General features: G+C 34.6%; 2 protein-coding genes across 5 annotated transcripts; both read left to right on the top strand.

The window, feature by feature from the left end:
* The first annotated feature begins 1289 nt into the window (after positions 1–1289).
* On the top strand, positions 1290–12373 carry LOC125077718 (proton-coupled amino acid transporter-like protein pathetic). Of its 2 annotated transcripts, none has more exons than XM_047689725.1 (9): positions 1290–1464; positions 7038–7169; positions 7360–7510; positions 7792–7913; positions 9383–9467; positions 9938–10182; positions 10626–10838; positions 11270–11439; positions 12039–12373. In XM_047689725.1, the coding sequence occupies exons 1-9, from the start codon at positions 1427–1429 to the stop codon at positions 12275–12277; spliced, it is 1395 nt and encodes a 464-aa protein (XP_047545681.1). In that variant the 5' UTR covers positions 1290–1426; the 3' UTR covers positions 12278–12373. The 2 variants fall into 2 exon arrangements, with proteins under 2 accessions (XP_047545681.1, XP_047545682.1); XM_047689726.1 differs by having other exon boundaries at positions 1304–1464; positions 7043–7169.
* A 965-nt stretch (positions 12374–13338) lies between these two features.
* LOC125077818 (NADH-cytochrome b5 reductase 2) lies at positions 13339–20186 on the top strand. 3 transcript variants are annotated; one of them, XM_047689892.1, is made up of 6 exons: positions 13339–13475; positions 14219–14438; positions 15193–15311; positions 15985–16189; positions 19487–19681; positions 19904–20186. In XM_047689892.1, the coding sequence occupies exons 1-6, from the start codon at positions 13449–13451 to the stop codon at positions 20074–20076; spliced, it is 939 nt and encodes a 312-aa protein (XP_047545848.1). In that variant the 5' UTR covers positions 13339–13448; the 3' UTR covers positions 20077–20186. The 3 variants fall into 3 exon arrangements, with proteins under 3 accessions (XP_047545848.1, XP_047545849.1, XP_047545847.1); XM_047689893.1 differs by lacking the exon at positions 13339–13475 and adding an exon at positions 13654–13677; XM_047689891.1 differs by lacking the exon at positions 13339–13475 and adding an exon at positions 13785–13961.
* The last annotated feature ends 1003 nt before the right edge of the window (positions 20187–21189 follow it).

The raw sequence follows: 21189 nt of genomic DNA, 5'->3' as shown, positions 1-21189 counted from the left end.
AACAAAAAAAACACATACTCGCAGCTTGACTAAAGCTTCCTCGCCGATCTGAAAAGATTTGGACCTTATCACGCCGTTCCGACGCGGAGGGGGGGACATGTTGCAGATTTTAATCTAATATATTATTCCCCTGCATACATAGAGGTTTCTATGTTTTGTCACCATCGAACACGAGCTGAATTATTTTAGACACAAATTGTGCAAGTAGAAAATCTGTGGTGCTTGCCCGGGTTTGAAGCAGCAATTTTTGATTAAGATTCACGTGTCTCACTACTAGGCTATCTGGGCTATATGATGAAAATGCTATGAAAGAGCGATAATTTATAAACTACCAATGCGCCGTTACTACAACGAGTCCTGTGGCCAGTGGTTGTTTGGGAGGCATCGCTTTATATCTATCTTATCTTCTGTGTATCTGTTTATAATTGGTAAAAATAAGGTATTGTTGCTGTAACATTTTCTGACTACCGACAAATAAAGCTCATATAATATAGTATTGTATGTAAGAAGATATTATAAGAGACGCTTGAGGGAGGACGGTGATTTACAGTCCTATTTTTCCTATTGACCAGATCAGTTCTACTTCATCAATTTCACGAAATAAATAAACTGAAGTAGAGAATCTCCTTGTACACTATAGTATTTATTCGCTTACATTGTACAAATTAACATTGTCTTTATATTTGTTCAGTAATATAAAAATATATTAAAAGTAGAAAGAACAGAAACGCGTCGACATCTCAGTAATCCTTGACCCGTTTAACAATGTAATGTGTTGGTGAAAATTTTCGAATCGCTCACGTGGGCGAGTGTTACAAAGTAAATACTTTATATCCGGCGCCAGCTAATTATTGAAACTAAATTTATTTACCAACATTACATTAATTGTTTAATCTCAATTAAAAACTTCTTTAACACTATTAAAGTAAGCTTATCGTACCCGCTCGTTTACCCAGCCGTTTGGTTAATATGTATGTAATGTTTAATATTAAATACAAATCTCCTTTAATAACCTAATATATACACTATAATATTTGAGTAATCATCATAAATTGGTGTACAAATATTTTATTAAAACACAACTAATCATTCACTCAATGATTCAAGTCATAAAATTTTCAAAATCAACAAAAACTGCATTCAAACGAGATAGTAACGAGAACGCTTTGTGATTCAGAAATCAACACTAGATCGCATCGATGGGACAGATTGCCAAAAACCGTATCTATAATCAGTGCATATAATATATTTATAAACATTATTGCAACCTAGACGCTTGCCCGATTCGTGGGACCATTAGAAGCGCCGGCGCAGTGCGCACACTCGGAAACACGTCGTACGCGTGAACGGTTGTAGTAAATAAAACTCACGTAAACAAATAACGCTCACCTATATTTGACACACAAACTTGGACAATTTGGTGGATATGGCGAACAGCTATAACATGAAGGAGTTCAGCTCCACGTAAGTACCAACGTTCCAATATCTCTCGCTATTCCGTTATTCATAAAATACGAGTACGTCTCTTATATAGAATTATTACAGCATTTATTTTAAAAGTGATTTTTCTACGATACAGTGAATTAAGATAACACAGATATACTGAGAATAAGAATGTGCTTCATAAAACCGGTTTCCCTGCAGTTTTTTTCGTACGCCTTAGACACAATTAAATATATCCCCATTTCATGAAGTACAGGACTAATTATATAAAGAAAAGTCCTGGAATTAGCTCAAACATCTGCCTCCTACTCTTCAAAGAGCAGGAGGCCTCAGTCCGTCCGTGGGACAGACCCAGGCTGTTACTTTACTTCACCGTTAGTGTTACTTTTATTTTAGAACACAAACATCCTTTATTTTATATTATATTTCCTGTATGTAATATATTCAATAATTTTAGAGGATGATTATAATTATAAGCACTTTAAGGAAAATTTTATGTGACATTTACCATGTCATACTTAATAAAAGAGATTGTTTTTCTTTGGCTATATTTAATAAAGAATTTGAATAAGTCCTATGCGTTTTGCCTAACGCTAAACTTGAAAATGCTTTTTTCGGTGGATTAATACGAGATTGTGAATCCTCCCTCCCCCTTACTCGGCTGGTTAAACAAGTTATGTATTCGATATAATAATATGAATAAAATAATAGTATGAATATATACAAAGGCTTCCACGCTCCCATGACGTGATATGAAACGCGCACCATTATGTTATGTCACTTGCTTAACTACAAATCTTCCTGTATACAATTCTGATGTTTTAACTGAAAGTGGACGCAAACCTGCCAAATATTTTAAGCGATATCGGTGGTAGTCACAAAGATAGTCGACCGTGAGAGACGAACTCGTAAAGTATAAACAATGTAAGCGTTGTATTGTCTTGTAATACAAATTAAATCATGTACAGATAATTATGGCTTTACTCCAAATTATATGCGATGTATATATTATATGACTAAAATATTATGACTTCCTCAATCTAATTATAAAGTCATTGTTTATATACATGACATAAACCTATGTTCGGCTTACTCTGATGGTGGTCAGTTTGGTTTTACTTAATATTTATATTCAAAGATCATTTTCTAAACTCATATATAACCGGGTCTTTGCAGCTAATTACCGTTCACGTTTGAAACGATTACATATACTAGTAACCTGCTGGATAAAATAAGTACCATAGGAAATTATAGTTATCGAGGCGTGTGTGTTCTTGTCCATTAATATTAGAGTATCAATTCTGGTTCTTTTCATATCTCGGTAGCAAATCTAATATATTTTAAAATTTGTTATCTTGTTTTGCAACCGGATCTTTAGCTCAGTCACAAAATATATCTTATACATACATACCTATACAATATAGTTAAAACGCGAGATCTATTTAACAAACCCATGTGCCACCGCACCATACCGTGCCCCGCTATTGCCTAGGCTGAGTTCTCCTCAGGGGAAAAGAGAGCAATCTTAAACACTACTCTCAAATGCTACTGCACTGCAGCTCGAGGTCATCAGTCATTGCAACGACCTTTAGGCATGCTCTATATTTTGAACTTAGGAGTCGGGGGGTGTGTTACAAGGCCTCCGCAACACTTTCATCTTCTCCGCCAAACGGAATCAATCTCTTCCCGATCCATCTCCTTCTGGATGTCTGATGCCTTTTTCACAGAGAGCTTATGGCCCAGACCTACCTCTCCGCGTTCGATAAATAATGTCGATGTTCGATGTAACGGTTAAAATTATAGGCTTGGACACTTGTCTCCGGCCCGCACAAACTCAGTGGAGTTCACCTCAGAATGTGTTAGGATACCACAGAGATGAAGTTGATAAAATTAATTTGGTAAAATAAATTGTTAATATATTATCAGGGACTTAATAATAGATTTTTGAAAGGCATTGAAATAATATGGATAATAATGCGTAAACATACGCATTACGTCTTACAAATAGAATTTACCGCGCTATGAATGTAAACATTACACATTACTTACAATAAGCTTCACATTAATATAATTGTGGAAGGCAGAAATTCTATCTTAAGTCCGTAAGAATCCCCTTCCGTTATAGATCTCATGAACGAGGCAAAGTTTGGAGAATACTGCTCCAGTACTGTTTTATAATGATTATGATTAGTTCCTGATTTTATTCTGATCCAATTTCGAATTCACAGGTTCCTTGTGTCATGAGAATAGAAAAACGAGACGGCAACGATTGAGTTTCGATTCAATTGCGATAAAGTGATAATTTCTTCGTTGAATTAGTAACCTCGTTGTATATGTAAAGCATGTCAAGTCAGAGATGCCCGAATTTGAATGCGTGATCTTTTTTTAAGATCCATACGTTCTAGCCACCTGTTTATTTTTTTAAATAATAATTTATGTATATTACAAGATTTATATATTTATGATTAAATTAAATAATAATAAATATTACTAAATCATATTTTAAGCTTAACGAAAATTTTGAGGTTTTTCTTTACATTCAAACTACTTTATCATCAGTGTGTTTCTAAAGAGAGACGGCGGAACGTCCCCGTCATAAAATTATCCACACGATATGCTAAGAATTGCTTATGTAAAAACTTGTATATTTCCTGCTCACCTTCAAAAACTCAATCTACACAAAAGATTCGTAACCTCCATTGAACTCTATTTCTAAGTAGGAACCATCTACTTGTATTTTATAAGGCTGATGAAAATATATTATACCTAGGATAGCCGTAAAGGTAAAATTAAACATTGTCTACCTATAATCAAATGTCAATATGATATCAAACAAAAGTAATGTACCATAAAGTCATCATATGACTTAGCACAATACTAATCCTTATAATCTCTCTGAAGAGTCGTTTAATGGCCTTTACTATGTTTATTGTCTAAATCATACAATGGCTTTTATCTTAAAAGTACTTGAGATTTATACATTTTGAAATGTATAATTACACATTATTTACTAAGCATTTCATATATATATTTTCATAGATAGATATTTTTTCTGTGTTAGGCTAGCTGGACATCTAGAAAAGTAATAATTATACACCTCAAGCTCATTCTGTTATGGTACCCGTTCTGTATAAAATAACCGCTCCTCTACTTTCTTATAAGCATTTTTAAACTAAACCTACGTGCCATGGGTTCAGAATGTAGATTCTACTGAAAAAAAAAAACGAACATAACCTCAGTAGTTACTGCTGTCCATTAATTTACGAAGGCATATTGATTAAATTCAATTAAATTAAAATTAATCTTGAATGACAATCAACGAATACTCACTGCGTGCCTTTTTATCATCTATATAGTTTTTTAACGAGTGATCAGTACGTTTATATATATAATATAAATCACGTTTTCTGCGAACTGCACAATAAAATATAACATTTTGCCTAATGTTTCAAACACCCGAGCGTGCATTGCGGACATCACAGCCGCCTGTATCTAATTTTGAATATTTGTTTTGTTATCAATTTTCATCATCATCGTCCTCCGCTCTAATTTAGATTAATTATCTTTATAGAACAAACCTTTAAGTTTGGAATTGAATAATACATTTATATTAAATTGAACACGTGCCCTTGAAATTAACTATTTTTTGTTTGGGTTAAATTCGACCAAATTTTTGTTCACATCCTTGACATGGTACCATTCGATTGGTACAATTTCTATAAGGTACCTTCCCCGTATATTTGGTACTAAAAATGATTATGACTACATTTGGGATGATCTTATTAATGCATATTATAGATGCCTTTAATGTTTTGGCATAAATAAAATACCTAACGTTGTAGACAAAGAGATACATAAAATAACAGCGGCTGTTTATTTAAAATATTGTGGTTACATAACCTCAAACAACGATTATCTCACGGTTAATATACTATTGATGTTGGCGTTATGTAAGTCGCTACGTTTAACATACCAGTTTCTTATTTATAGGTTAGCCGGATTTCACGCGTTTATAACTAAATAATCTGTGAATTGAAGATTAACCTCTAGCTTGGCTCGACAAAAAAAACAGGACACAGTTTAAAATAGTTTGTGGTGCCGACCGAGTTGTTATTTGTTCTACCGACAAATAGCCATCTTTTGTATCGCATGAATCCATTTTGGATTGAAGAATGGCAAATCCAATGTAATTGCCGGCATGTAGCATAGCATTTTAGTTTATATATGCCATTCGCTACCCTTACGCCAACTACAGAGCTGGCGGCACAATATGGCTATATCATTGGCTGCACATTTAATGATTCATGTTTCTTACAATTCCAGAGTCTACTAGAAGTAGTCATCACTAATTTACGGTTAGCTTAATTTTTCATCTGACTCCCTAAAAAAATTTTTTTTCAATTTTGTCTGGAATAAATCGGAACCTACAACTGCTGGAATCTCAATCATCATTGAATAAGACATTCACGTGGCTTACTATTATACTAACTATACTGATTGAAATCCAGAATACTTAATCTTGTTTTTGAAAAATATTTTTATCCTATACATTATTTCCTTCTGGCTACAAGATAAGATAATTATACTTTATTGTACACCGAAACAAAAAAAATACAAGAAGCAACACAACAAAATAGAAAACACGGCACAAAAGGCGGTCTTATCGCTAAAAGAGCGATCTCTTCCAGACAACCTTTGGATATAGGACATTGAATACTCTAAGAAAGGGGTTCGGAGGTGTACACCTTTTAAATCATATATACACAAACATAACGTATCTACATAACATACATACATACGATTAATACATGCTATATTAGTATAGTATGTCAATATTATTTTGAATGTATTTTATTTATAAAGGAACACTTATCTCGCTTACAGTCTGACGACTAATCGTAGTATGAGTCACACTGATCACAGATTTAGCAGGAAATAATCAACCTTTATTAATTTCATTCGAACGTATACGCCATAAGTATATTATGTACAAGCAATTGTATATGATCAATACACATATATCATTGATCGAGGAGAGTTAACTGCTGGGTTTTTTTGCTGGACATTCTCGGTATAATTTACATTCCGACACGGTTAGTTTACCTATATGATTTTTTTTTTGTAATATGTAGTTTCAACAAATTTTATTTAGATAGTGATAAAGTCTAGTGCTGCGGTTTCACTAAAGATCAACACTTTACTCAATATAGACCGTTTATTATTTGTGGTACATTGAGTAAATTTACAACTACAAAAATAAAAATAAGTATTTTTTTTTTAATATGTTGCATTGTAAAGATAATATGTGGATGGTGCCATTGTGAGACAAGAACCCGCAATTTCATTTATATTTCAAAACAACTACCCATTACAGTATAAGTTTTTACCTAAGCGATTTGTTAAGATAGTATGATTTAATTTGGGAAATATGTCAAATTGTTTATAGTCAAGTTAAACGTTAACATAAACTTAAAATCGATAATCTCATAATTGTATTAAACATGAAAATAGGTTTTGAAAAAAGCCTGTTGTAATAGTCTAGTATCACAGTAAGGATGTGAAGTAAATTTATGAGTAACGATGTTATGTTACAGAGCAGTCATCACAGAAAATGGCGTGTTCCCGTCTACAATATCTATCAGCACAATTAACACGAAATGTAAAGAAGATGAAATGGAAAAGGAATACGACCCCTTTCAAAGCAGGGAACTTGAACATCCTAATTCGTAAGTCTTAACAGATTTTTTATCTAACTTATTAAAATTCCCAAATTAAAAAAAGTAGCTATTCAGCTTCTGCAGTGGTGACGTCAACATAAATATAACGTTCTAAATTGTTATTAAGCAATATGTTCCACAAATGTATACAATTAATTGTATATTTTATTCTATGTTAATAATCACCGTTTATTTTCAGAGACGTGCGGTCATTTGCAAATCTTTTAAAATCGTCTCTGGGATCAGGTATCCTTGCGATGCCTGCTGCATTTAAAAACGCTGGAACAATCGTCGGCATATTCGGCACCATTATCTTGGGATACATCTGCACTCACTGCGTATATTTGTTGGTAATTTAACTCTATCTACACTTCTTTGCAATGAGTTATTTACATGTGACATATTATTTAGTATCTAAATTATCTCTCTATTGGTTTTTGTACTTTTAAATAAAGAAATATAGAGCTTTTTACCGATTCTGTTCGAGAAAATTCATATTCCGACTTGACATTAGGTTTATATTTTGAAGAGGGTACATTAATAAATTATTTGATATAATAAACATTCCTAGCGCAGCGTAAAGGTGTACATTTAATTTAATTTAAAAATAATAGTTTTAAGGTTATTCCAGGTTAAGACTTCACAAGATGTATGTAGAGTGTCAAAAGTCCCATCACTCGGTTACGCTGAAACCGTTGAAGCGGTGTTCGCCACCGGCCCACGCTCCTTACGGAAATTATCTAGATTTATGAGGTGAGAAAATATATTTGTTTAGGAATAGGATTTTATGTATAGGAAGGATACCGGAGTAGGTACCTAAGCATAATTTATTCTAACATCAAACTACAGTAAACAAAGTAATAAAAACTTTGTTTCGGAATAAAATCTTGTATATATAATACGGATATTTGGCGATTTATTAATGGCGATGTAAACGCGAAGTGGTTTATATAACTTTTCCTTAAAGTGCCAGTATCTGTTGACGAGAAAGGAAAACGACTTAATATCAGTTGGCTCATCTGATCGTTTATCGTCTTAAAATAGATTTAACTATTAGCATAATTTTATAAAAATGATAAACATCAAGTATATTTTTCATTTTGTTAAATATATTTAGGCTAATCAGTAAATTATTAAAAAGTAATTAAACGCACATGTACCTATACTCTACGCCAACCTTAACAGGAAAAAGCCAAATAAACAAAATTTAACAGCAAATTGATGCGATATCATATCGAGAGCGAGAGCTTGATTAATCTATGATATTCACTATGGATTTGCGAAAAAATTGCGATTTGAACGTCGGTGAATTTGTTATCGGAATTTTGGAAGTAAAATTAAAGTAGTAGTTAAGTGTCATAGTGTTGTATGTATGTATGTTGTAAACTCTCAAGTAGTTCACAATATAGCTGAGTTATTAGCAAATCGCATGAAATATAAAAATCTAAGGTTTGTTTATCATTTTTTCCTATTTCCATTGGAATATATGCATGGCTAATGGCTATATATCACTTTTCATGCTATTCAGATTATCAATAGTAGTATATAACAGTAGTTGAGGGACTCGAGACGAATACTAGTATTTTAAATATTAATTATTGTTTCTTGTGACGAGAAGAATTTAAAATGATATTTATAGATTGGAGTCGATGTCTCCTTGAGAAATTATTCATCGTGAAACAAAAAGTCTTAGCAATCATCAATGCGGTAGAAATTGTGTGTCAATGTCGTATTAATTTAAATTAATAATCGTTTCGGGCTTACAATATAATATTAAACCTTAGGTTTTTAGGAACTTTATTAGTACATATAAAACCAATATAAAATAACGGTTCTCAATCTTTAATTAATAGAAATTAAGTAAAAAATTAAAGGCTAAATTTTCCTTTATGTGAGTAGGTAAATGTATTAAAATATTTTATGAAATCAATACAGGTATATCTACACTTTTGTTTTATATAAAGACTTAACAGTCTAGCACTCAATCCAAAAACTAACTTTGGGTTTAAAATCTGAAATCCTCTACAATCACAAATAGCAAAGACTTCGAATAACATACCTACGAGTATAACCATTAGACAAAAAATGAATCGAATTGATAAAATGCATTGAAGTTGTCTTCCAAAACTAAGATTATTATCAGAAAAACGATAATTGTTACAGAATAAAATTAGTTAATGATTAAAACCTCAAATAACATAAATCTCGTAAATATTTTTCAGGATATTTATAGATTGGGCGATGGCACTCACGATTCTTGGCGCCTGTGCAGTGTATGTCATCCTGCTCGTGGAATCCGTGGAGCAGGTATTTTGGACAGCTGTCAACAACTCTATCAGTTTGTTATTACGATGTCATTTGACTTGTTTCTCAACATATTGAAAAATATTAGCTCAATATTCAAGTTTCATTGCATTATTTGGTCCAAGTACAATTCTCTTTTAATACAACGCTATTGAAAATGTTTATTTATTGATTTTATTTAGCCGAGCTTTTATACTTAAAGATTGCGGGTTCAAGCCCAGGCACGCACCAATTTATTTTAAATTGCTTAATTTTTATTTAAAATTATTCTTCAAACCTTCTCCTCAACGGAAAGGAGACTAGATCGCAGCAGTTGGCTCCATTAAAAAGGCGTTACTTAATCCCACACTACAACTTAAGCGTCACCCAATACGACAAGCTGTAGGCGAGTACTTATCACGTGAAGTAACACGATACGGATAAAGTACGAGACAATAACTTTGAGGAACTAACTAACATGTTTTCTTTTTCAGATCGTCAATCACTTTTATGAAAAAAACAAACTCAATACGACTTTGTACTGCTTAATGTTTCTGGCTCCGATACTTGTATTTACTCAAATTAAGAATTTGAAGTATATAGCGCCATTTTCTGGATTCGCCAACATCTTACTAGTCCTTACGTTCCTCATCTGCTTGTACTACATTTGCAATGAGTTCCCCAGTTTTGATTCAAGGCCGATGGCAGTACCGGTCGGCAGGTTGCCACTATTTATCGGGTAAGGGAATTTTTATCGATATAATCATCATTCAGTTTCTCTACTTCCACCTCTTCCGACAAGGAAAGTTTCAGCACGCTATTTTTCTTCAATGCTAAGTTAAGCTTATGAAAACCCCTGTGGTACTGGCAGTAATTTGAACCTATTTATACTCAATTAAAATCCCCTTGAGATGATCATCTCTGACAACGTTCTATATCTAAATACTTTATTTTATTGTTGGTATCGCTTGGGCACACCCAGACAGGCATATGACATAACATCTCAGTTCCCAAGTTTGATGTCGTGTTGATGATATGTGGAATGACAAATATTTTTTACAGTACCAATGTGCACTGCACAAAGACATGACATACCATCAGGTGGCTGATTGGCCAATCCGCCTAACAATATGACATTTAAAAATATTTAAAATGATACTGAGTGAGTCTGAATTGTTTCAGTACAGTTATATTCGCAATGGAAGGAATCGGCGTCGTCCTACCCGTGGAGAACACCATGGCTAAGCCCCAACACTTCCTGGGCTGTCCCGGAGTATTGAATATTACGATGACGATCGTAGTCCTTTTATACATGGTCATGGGCATTTTGGGATACTTGAAATACGGTGATATTGCTGAAGGAAGTATCACATTAAACTTACCCACGGCGGAAATGCAAGTATACTTAAATAATAATACCATATGCTTACATAATATCTTCTTATTTAAGCACAAAATTTTACAAATAAGAATATCACCCAAAGACTAATGTGCAGCACTAAATTGCTAGTGATTTTTTCCAAACAATCTTTGGTTCCGGACATTGAAAAGTAGTTTGGTCGCCTGCACATCAATACAGCATACAAAGCGTATTGTACATTATTATTCTGGATTCTACGGTGCTATGGTTGATTGGCATTAAGAGTGAAACACGTGACTCGGACTTTTTACAGCGCCAGTGTCAGTGTGAGGAGCATTTTGTACAAGGATAGCAATTTGCGCGTCTACCTTTTTAAAACCAATAAATAAACATTATATGTATAAATCATATACTCGACTCATAACAATGATTCACCAAATAAAATTCATATTTAACTAATTTTCAGACCAGCGCTGATGGCTAAGGTTTTCATAGTCCTCGCGATATTCTTCACATATATTCTACAGTTTTACGTTCCGATGGAAATAGTTTGGCGCAACACGAAGGAACGTGTTCCGCGCAAATACCACAACATTGCGCAGTCCATCATGAGAGCTTTCTTCGCGATACTCACTGGTAATCATTACGAGCCTGAACTATATTAATTTAATTATTATCAGCTGTGGCCTCAGCTTTATAAAGGCTAAAGCAATGAGCCAGTGTAGGTTGAAATTTTCTCTCGCCCGCTTAGCAACCTCCCATGTCCACGCCTCATCCTGGACCACCACACAAATACATATCAAAATAAATAAATTTATTTATCTTATTATTATATAAAATGAATTCTAGAATTCGTTTAAGTTGTTATATTTGTTATGTCACTGGACAAGGTCCATTGCTACACGATTTAAAGTATCCATTTTGTTGTAACTCGTTATATATAAATGAGTGTTTCAACCATTTTTAACCATACGCTATTGCCCATATCGTTGACTTTTCGTTAAGATTTATATACTTTAATCGTATCATTGCTAAAAAAAAATTGCTAAAACGTTAAACTAAATTAACATTGCGTAAGTGTGCCGCTAGGCTTAGGCATTCCTCCTCAAGAAAAAGTACCAATGGTTGGATGCATATGTGATAAAATGTTATCCAACAGTTGCATAATACTTATATATAACAGTACACCTTGTATAAAGATTTATTAAATTTATTCACATTGTATTTATTTTCAGTGATAGCTGCAGCCTCATTACCAAAATTAGAGCAAGTGATCGGTCTAGAGGGAGCTTTCTTCTATTCTTTCCTTGGACTAATCGCTCCTTCTGTAATGGACCTTATCTTTTGCTGGGACAGAGGTCTAGGCAGGTTTAAATATATTCTTATTAAGGACACCATACTTATCATCTTTGGAACGTTTGTCCTCGTGACTGGAGTTATGCAAAGTATCAGAGAAATTATCAGGACTAACTAGTGACGGCGGAAGTGTTTATAATTAACGTAGTGACTTGTAGCGTACTTAATTTATAAAATGTTTGTACATAATTGGACAATAAATAGTTTTATTGCATATTTTGCGTATTCATTTCCTGTATATATAAACATTATAAAACGAATGCGTTTGAAAGCTGTATAGGATGTGATGACCAAAATTGCTATACAATTTACGGGTGTGGAAGATATTACTGGGGTAATACTTATAGCGTAACATTAAGATAACATCTACAGCCTCTTCTAACACCATGAAAGATCCGAAATATGGAAATTTTTACTATTATATTTTCGACTCTTACTATTAGATGAAATTAATATATTCAGTTGCAAAATTTTACATACATAACATGCGAAATAAAAGCATATAAAGAGGTTGAAATTAATCATCATCAACATGTTCCATAATTAATATATTGAAAAATAATAGGTCATGTACATTCGTTTTATATATTAAATATATGTAGTATAAATTTATGCCATTTAAAACAAGTTCCAAGTCATAAATTCGATTAATTAAAAAATAATAACGCGGTTCTTATTCTCATTATAGATATTATAAAGTCAATGTGATAAAATCATAAAACCATAATTTGTCTAACCTTGATGATGGCTGTATTGTATTATACGTTCGTCTCCTCTAAATTGTAATAATAAAAAAAAAAATCAAAAAATATAGTTGACGTATGTACCTATGCCGCGTATTTTTAAAATGTTGTTTGTAAAGTTGTTTTTATTAAAACATATGTTATTTTTACTAGTTTAACAATAAATACAATTTCGATAATACTTATTTTGTATCTTTTAATTGTAAAATATAACAGCAACTAATAATGTATATTATAAGGAGTAGAAAAACGTGACTTCAAAAATAAATTTATCTACCTATAGCTCTGTATCGTAATATTCTATTCTGAGAACGATTGTAGCTTTTTCTCATTTCAGAAAGATCATCTCTTCCAACACAGTACCTATTCATTATAGACGCCAATTCTAAAAAAAATACACTCAGTAATCTTATGCAATAACAAACGCGTAAAATATGTAAGTTTTTCCGTATGTTTGCACGACTTCAACCAAAACCTGTTATAGTTTAGAATTTAATATTGCAAAACAGTTTATTATAAAAAATACTATAAATAAATAAAGTAAATATGGGTGATAGAGTGAATCCAAAAATCGTAAGTTGTTTTCTGATATTACCGTCTAACATTTGAGGTTATATTATAGCTAGTATGATTATAGTTTGACTACTACTATATAAAACGATTCTTTATCCTTATCATTTTATTTTCGTATCTGATAAACTAAGTATTTACTAAAGTATGCCTCTTAATATTTTATTATTCAATGGTTACTATTTGAATCAACAAAATGAGTTTGGTTAGTTGAGATCATTTTTTATATTTTACTCTGCAATTGTGTCGTGTTTTATTTAAGTAACACATTTTGACGTAACGTGAGACCTCTATTAGCTTGTGCTCGTAGAGATAACTAAGTTCAAGGAGCAATTTAATTTCCACACAGTGGAAATGCTTAGTAGCATAATTTACGATTCAACTTATGTATAATCTAACTCACCCGTGTACTGACGTGTTTTTTGGTTGTATTGTAAAAACATGAATAACTTAGAAGCAGCACTTTCACAATCCTTCGAGAAAATACCAGTATGTAATTGTGTATATGTTTAGGGGTGGAAAAAAGTTTGTGATGGTGCTTGCTTAGTGTAAAACTGAATATACATTAAGAATCGGTATATTGTATTATGTGATATAGAAGTGTCGTAATATTTTGTTAAATTGCTTCAGTTCAGTGTATTACATTACATATTACAGAGTCAACTCCTTATTCAAATATATAATCAGTATCCATTAATGTATTGAGCACCTCCGACATACACTTAAGTATAACATTTAACTTTCAGGTATTTCCAATAATTGTTGGAGTCGGTTCTGTTGTTGTAATAGCAACAGTTGTAGCTCATTGTGTTTGGGGTAAAAAATCCAAGCCCACTAAAAGTAAAAAACTTGTGGCTCTAGTGGACCCTAATGTCAAATATCCATTACCTCTTATTGAACGGGAAGTCATCAGTCATGACACAAGACGGTTTCGGTTTGGACTACCTACTCCAGAACATGTTCTCGGCAAGTATTTTGTGTTTAATACATAATTTCTTAAATCAGTTTTTCTTGTTTTATAAAAATTACTAATAATTATGATGACGATGAGATTGTTAAATATTTTTTTCTTTAAATAAACCAAGAGACTTAATTATATAAAGCATTAAATTACATAAATGAGTCTCTGTAAGTGACATATACATTAGCCTATCTTTGATGACTTTGCATGTTAAAAAGATATTTGTGTGACTTATTTAGAGAACTGATCTGACATAAGTCTTGAAAGCTAATCTTGTCACTGATAAATGATAATCAGTGATATTTCTGCCAAACAAATTGTATATATAGTTAATTTTACATTTTTCCTTATCACTGCAAACTTATGAAAGTAACACTATTAATAAAAATTACAAATGGTTTTATTATGTACATAATTTGAATTTCAAATGGCCCCTCTTAAACTTAAAAGAAGTCATCCCCTTGAGTGTGGTAGTATTGTGGTAGTGCAAAACTTTTAGACTTGCCAGATGTTTACATTAAATAACTTGTTTTTGTCTGTTTTACCAATAAAGTATAACACCCTGTAAAAATCTTCCTGCTGAGGTAAGATTTGGATATTAATCCACTAAGCAGCTTCAAGACAGTTTGTTCAATATACATGGTAAAATTTCAACGACCACATGCATACAATATTGTTATATACTACAACTACATTTATGTGATATGCATTTTATTTGGTTCTATTCAATTGTATTTCAACTCGCTATCTTAATTGCAGGATTGCCGATAGGCCAACACATTCATTTGTCAGTTAAGATAGAGGATGACCTCATTATCAGAGCGTACACTCCAGTATCCAGCGATGAAGAGAAAGGTTATGTTGATTTGGTTGTCAAGGTAAATATCATATCGATTGCATTTAACATATTCCATCAATAATTACATTTTCCTTTTTAATATTATAAAATGTTTCATTATCTTATGTAAAAAAGTAGTATAATAAGTATGCAAATGATTAAATTAGTTTAAGTAATTCAGTAAGTTTATCATTCCTTGCAAAATTTGCATAATATATTTAAATTGGTCCGGAGCATTGGAAACAAAGAGATAATACATAGAAAGCATTATATATTACTAACAATATATAAATTGTAATAATATTATTTAAACAATTATAAATAAATAAATAAATATTGGACAACATCACATACATTACTTTGATCCCAACATATGTAGCTAAAGCACTTGCGTTATGGAAAACCAGACGTAACGACGGTACCACAAACACCCAGACCCAAGGCAACATAGAAAACTAATTAAATTTTTTCTACATCGACTCGGCCGGGAATCGAACCCGGGACCTCGGAGTGGCGTGCCCATGAAAACCGGTGGACACGCTACTCGACCACGGAGTATTAAATTTGATTCTATATAAATATGTATTATTCAATACATATCTAGTTAAATAGTTTAATGGGAGTGACGTATATTTAGTCATCTAAAAGACCGTTTCAACCCGCCAGTAGCCGGAGGACTGCGGACACGTCACGCAGAGATCATCTCGTTGCAGGTTTACTTCAAGAATGTTCACCCCAAGTTCCCCGATGGCGGTAAAATGTCTCAGCACCTGGAGAACATGAAGCTCGGAGACACGATAGACGTGCGGGGCCCGTCGGGCCGCCTGCAGTACGCGGGGAGCGGAGCCTTCCTCATCAAGAAGCTCAGGAAAGACCCGCCCGTCACGATTGCCACGAAGAAGTTAAACATGATTGCAGGTGAGTTCTCTCTGCGAGCTCTCTAAGGACTCCAAAAATAAAAAAAATTAAAACCGCGAGCACTAGCGATATGACACATTTTTCGAGGTCGCTGACGCATTTTCCATTCAAGGAGGGGGTGATATTTCTTATATCCGATGGAATATTTGCTAGACCACCTGGATAAGTTACAAAAATAAAATGTCTTCAATTTTATGTTAATAACAAATAATTAGTAGTCGCCCAATATAATAATCGTTATGGTATGCCATGTCTAGTGAAAATACTGTCTGGGGCTGCACCGGATATCAGCACCCCCGTCAGTACAGACCCTCAGCCTGGCGAAACGGTCGAGTCGACTGCACCGACTCTGTCCTATGTATTCGACTCGTACCCGTGATTGTACGCTGATCGGTTTCCAAGTGTTATATTATTTCAAAATGTACATGAAATCATACCGAGGGCATTTTTAGCCAAACGTCGTAATGCGCTCGCACCGAGACGAGCCCGGGCCTCCTGCACGTCCTGTGCTCTCGAATGTCTTGTCAGCGCTTAGCCCTTTCTGATCCGTGATATAATGTCATAACTATAATATCTAGTAATAGTTTATTTCTATCTAAGTGAATTGAATTAAAATAAAGTAACATTAATCGGTCACGAATTTCGCGCGTCACTGAGCCGCTTCGATCGGTTGCGCGTTGATAATCATTTAAAATATCTTTAATTCGCGCTCCAAGTACCTGAACCAGAGGCCTGAGCTGTTTAATTATTTTACTTTATTTCCTGAATGCGGTAAGCGATATCCCAAAAACAAGGAAAATGTACAGCTGCGTACTCATTTCTCGTAGTCTGAGTCCGTCCTAAAACGGCTAACGCTCCATTTCGATCAAATTTGAAGCTTCTGCATGGAAAGAGCACCTAGAACTTTCTCCCAATACCTCATACCGACACTATTGTTTTTCTTGATTTATAAATATTTATATTTCGATTCCTTTAACAAAATGTAATATAACCAATACTACTGAGGACTATTCGTACAGGAGTAGGTACTTAGCAATTCCAGAGACGACACCAAACGTCCATATTCCTAATGCCCTTAAAAATTAATTTCATCACTAGCGATCATTTAGTTCCCAGATCCTCTTGCTGTTATTAATCCTGAATTCATGTCTGGCTGACAAAAGTTAGAAGCGTGTTCGTTGTATGTATGTACGTCACAGTTACTTGAATAATCCTTTATATTTCGACCGATTATCGAATTTCACGCAATCAAACCCGCCGCCGAGATGTTAATTAGAGATAATTTAATCGTTGTCGTGTATATGCGTATTATGTGTCTCGATATTCAATTATATAACAACTACATATCTAATTACTAACATTTATTAATCAAATTCCTCCGATAACTTACTATCTCACAACATACATTATCGTAAAATGATAAATAATTGTCATGTAATTCTAGGTCGAAGGTGTTTGAATAATTACCGTGCGGTTCCTATTAATGTTTAACGAATATTTTTGTACATTTAGTACACTTCTATATAATTTGGTTCCGGTATCGTACGGCCTCGAACCCGATCGACTATACGATTCTATAACGTCCGGCACATCTGATTCCGATTTTCTAGTCCCTTGTTTGCAATAGTGTAGCGACTCTTTCCGAATATCAGAATTGGCAAAATACTAACACTGGAACTATTTTGAAATGAAAATTAGGCGAACCAAAAATGCACGATTGCGTACCAGTGCAGCCGGACAGACGGACACGCGGATGTGGGGCCGATCACTCGTTGCTCGCTGCAATCATAGAACAGATTTTCTTTACTATAAATAATAGTTATTATGGTAGTCGAGGAGCGAAACTGCTGCGGTTGTCTTGTGAAGCTGACATATATCCTTGCCATATGGCGGTATTGTCATTGTCATCCAAGCGTACTCACGTCACGTGCAAACATCGTTATCTTTATAACTTGTCTACCATTGCCTGACTTTTTTTGTACAAGCAAACCCTGTTGTATTTAGACGGTATACAATGTTTTTTTTTAAACACGCCCAGATATTTTCGATAATGATATGTTCTAGCTATCTCGTAACGCTCGATTCTCTGTAATGGTACTATCGGTGGGCCTCATGATTACAAACAACTAAATGAAATGTTACACAACGAGGGAACATTACTTTAATTACATTCATTATCCCCATCGGCTGGCACCTCAACCGCATGCGATAGTAGGATGCCAACATACCAGTAAAAACCTAAGGATTTGCGTAATATTCTACCAAATCATTTATCCTGTATTGTCATTACATGGTATAGAACAAAGTCGCTTACCACTGCATATGAATGTGTATGCTTAGACCTTTAAAATTACACAACAGATTTTGGTGCGGTATTTCCTAATAGATAGATTGATTCAAGAGGAAGGTTTATTTGTATAATACATGCACAATATAGTAGAGGAATACTGATAATGTTAGAGGTTTCTAAAGTGATGTCGTAAATAAACACATTTTTTGCGTTTATATTGCAAACGCTGGCTGAATCCTACGAGATAGATCAAAATAATATACTAAAGTATTGTACACCTTAAAAAGGTCTTCAAAAAAGTCCGCGATGGTATATGTCGATCTCTTAGGGATAACGCACAATAACCATTTTTTATCCGTTACTTTTTACGAGAAATGATGGCTTATGTTCCAAGCGATTTTAAGCATTGCAGCATTAATCCTTATCCAATTAAGTGCCTAAAGTACATTGTGCATTTAATATAGATCAATATCCCCCTTTTACAGCTCGTAATTTAAATGAATATTTTCGAGGATATTACAGATTTAAAACGCAGGGACACAGCGGTTTGTATTGTCTTATGACAAAATAGCTGTGAACGTTGTAAGATATTCTGTAGTATATTTAGGTCAACAGTGCACCCGTGCGAAGCCGGGGCGGATCGCTAGTTATCTAATAAATATATAATAACAAGCGACTGATGATGACGTCATTTCTCATAACTTCACAAGAAACCTTCAAAAGGATAGTTACCTTTGTTACCTAGTTTACTTTGAGCTTCAAAATGATGCAATCTAACAAAGTTTCGAAACATTTGAACGGCTGCGTTGCATACCGGAGCTGCTCGTTCAGTCACTTGTAATTGTATTACCTATTAATAGACGTTACGGCCAAGGCGAACGTTCCACCGGCACAGCGATGAGATAAATAAAGCTCCGTGATCACCCCGTTAGGCGACTAGACCAGCTCTAAATAAACGCGCGTCAGGTGCTAACGACCTCCGTAAAGGTGCGGCGCGACGTTCGCAGGTGGGACGGGCATCACGCCGATGCTGCAGCTCGTGCGACACATCTGCTCCGACGCCAGCGATCGCACCGAGATGAGGCTCCTGTTCGCGAACCAGACCGAGCAGGACATCCTGCTCAGAGACGAGCTGGAGAAGTATCAGAGGGAGCACCCCGAGCAGTTCAAGCTCTGGTACACGATCGACAGGGCCGACGAAGGTACGCGCTGCGGTACTCTCGTGACGTCACCGCGCTCGCGAGGCTAGCTCGTGCACAAATGCGCCTCTCGCGAACACGCGAGCGTTGTGACGTCACGATTGTATTTCATTTGATTCGAAATAAGTTTATAGGAGTTCAGAGATTTATTTATGTTTTATAAATAATATAAATTAAAAACAGTAGCGATTAGTATTTGTAATAATATTCCATATCAATGTCCAGGTTGGAAGTACAGCACTGGCTTCATCAACGACGACATGATCGAGAGCCACCTGTTCCCCCCCGGCGATGACGTCATCGTGCTGATGTGCGGGCCTCCCCCCATGATCAACTTCGCGTGTGTCCCGGCCCTGGAGAAGCTCGGCTACGCGGAGAACCTTCGCTTTGCGTACTAGTTGTCGGACTATATCTAATTTGTTGCACAATAAATACGTTTAAGTGCCTTCGATTGATATAGAGGCTACACGGGCGGTAGTTTTTAAGCAATAAATGTTGTATAACTTTCTTGAAAGTGTTTTACTGAAAACCCATGTCGCCATCGTCACCGACTAGTCTTTTAAATTCAGCCGGCAGTTTGCCCAGAGAACATTATAAATAATTATTTGTTTTCATTCGATTGCAATTAAAAATAACGTATTGAAGTAAGAAAATGAATATATTTACATTAATTTTCTTAAAAATCCCTGAATGAAATTAAATATTTCATTAATCGAAGCACGAATCACGAGTAGTCTTGCTTAAGTCGAAATATATAAATTATTTTGGATCTACATACATATTTGGAGCCGAGTGGGCGGCGCTCGCAAACGAATCTGCACAATGCTCCACACGTCGCGCAATGTTTAGCCAACTCGATATAATAATAAAATAATATCATAAGCTAATAGTAGCTACCGATTATATTATATATAACCAAAGATCAAAACGAATAAATCATCGCTGATGTTTTATCGAGATCATCTCATGATGAAGAAAAAATGTAAGTTAATATGGTGACTGAAATTCAATCAGCAATCAGCTTTTGTCGTAACCGCTCAATGTCATGGCAATATGCCTCTACAGCTCCGTCATCTATTGATGAATTTTACTTTTTTATAACATACTAATCGTCGCCTGCGGCTACGCTTGCGTCTTAGGGGGTCGGTTGTCACGTGTTAGGCAAAAAGTAGCCGATGCCCTTCCTTGGAGTTCAAGTTCGTTTCACACCGAATTTCATCAAATCGGTTCATTGGTATGGCAGTGAAAGAGTGACAGACAAACAGACAGAGTTACTTACACATTTATAACATTAGTATAGATATAAGCCGAGCTGCCAATGGTACCCCTTGTGGTGAGTGGTTACCAACGACCGAGATTGCATCGAGATTGCGCCATCAACCTAGAAAACTGAGATGTGCCTTTAATTGAACTGACTCACTCACCCTTTAAACCCGAATATACAATACTACGTATGACGATAGAATAGCCCAGCTCAGCCCAGGCTCTAAACCAAATGTGTCATCTCTTGT

This window comes from Vanessa atalanta, chromosome 4 (genome assembly GCF_905147765.1).
Source record: "Vanessa atalanta chromosome 4, ilVanAtal1.2, whole genome shotgun sequence".
Taxonomy (NCBI): Eukaryota; Metazoa; Arthropoda; class Insecta; order Lepidoptera; family Nymphalidae; genus Vanessa; species Vanessa atalanta.
This window is presented reverse-complemented; position numbering and strand designations above follow the sequence as displayed.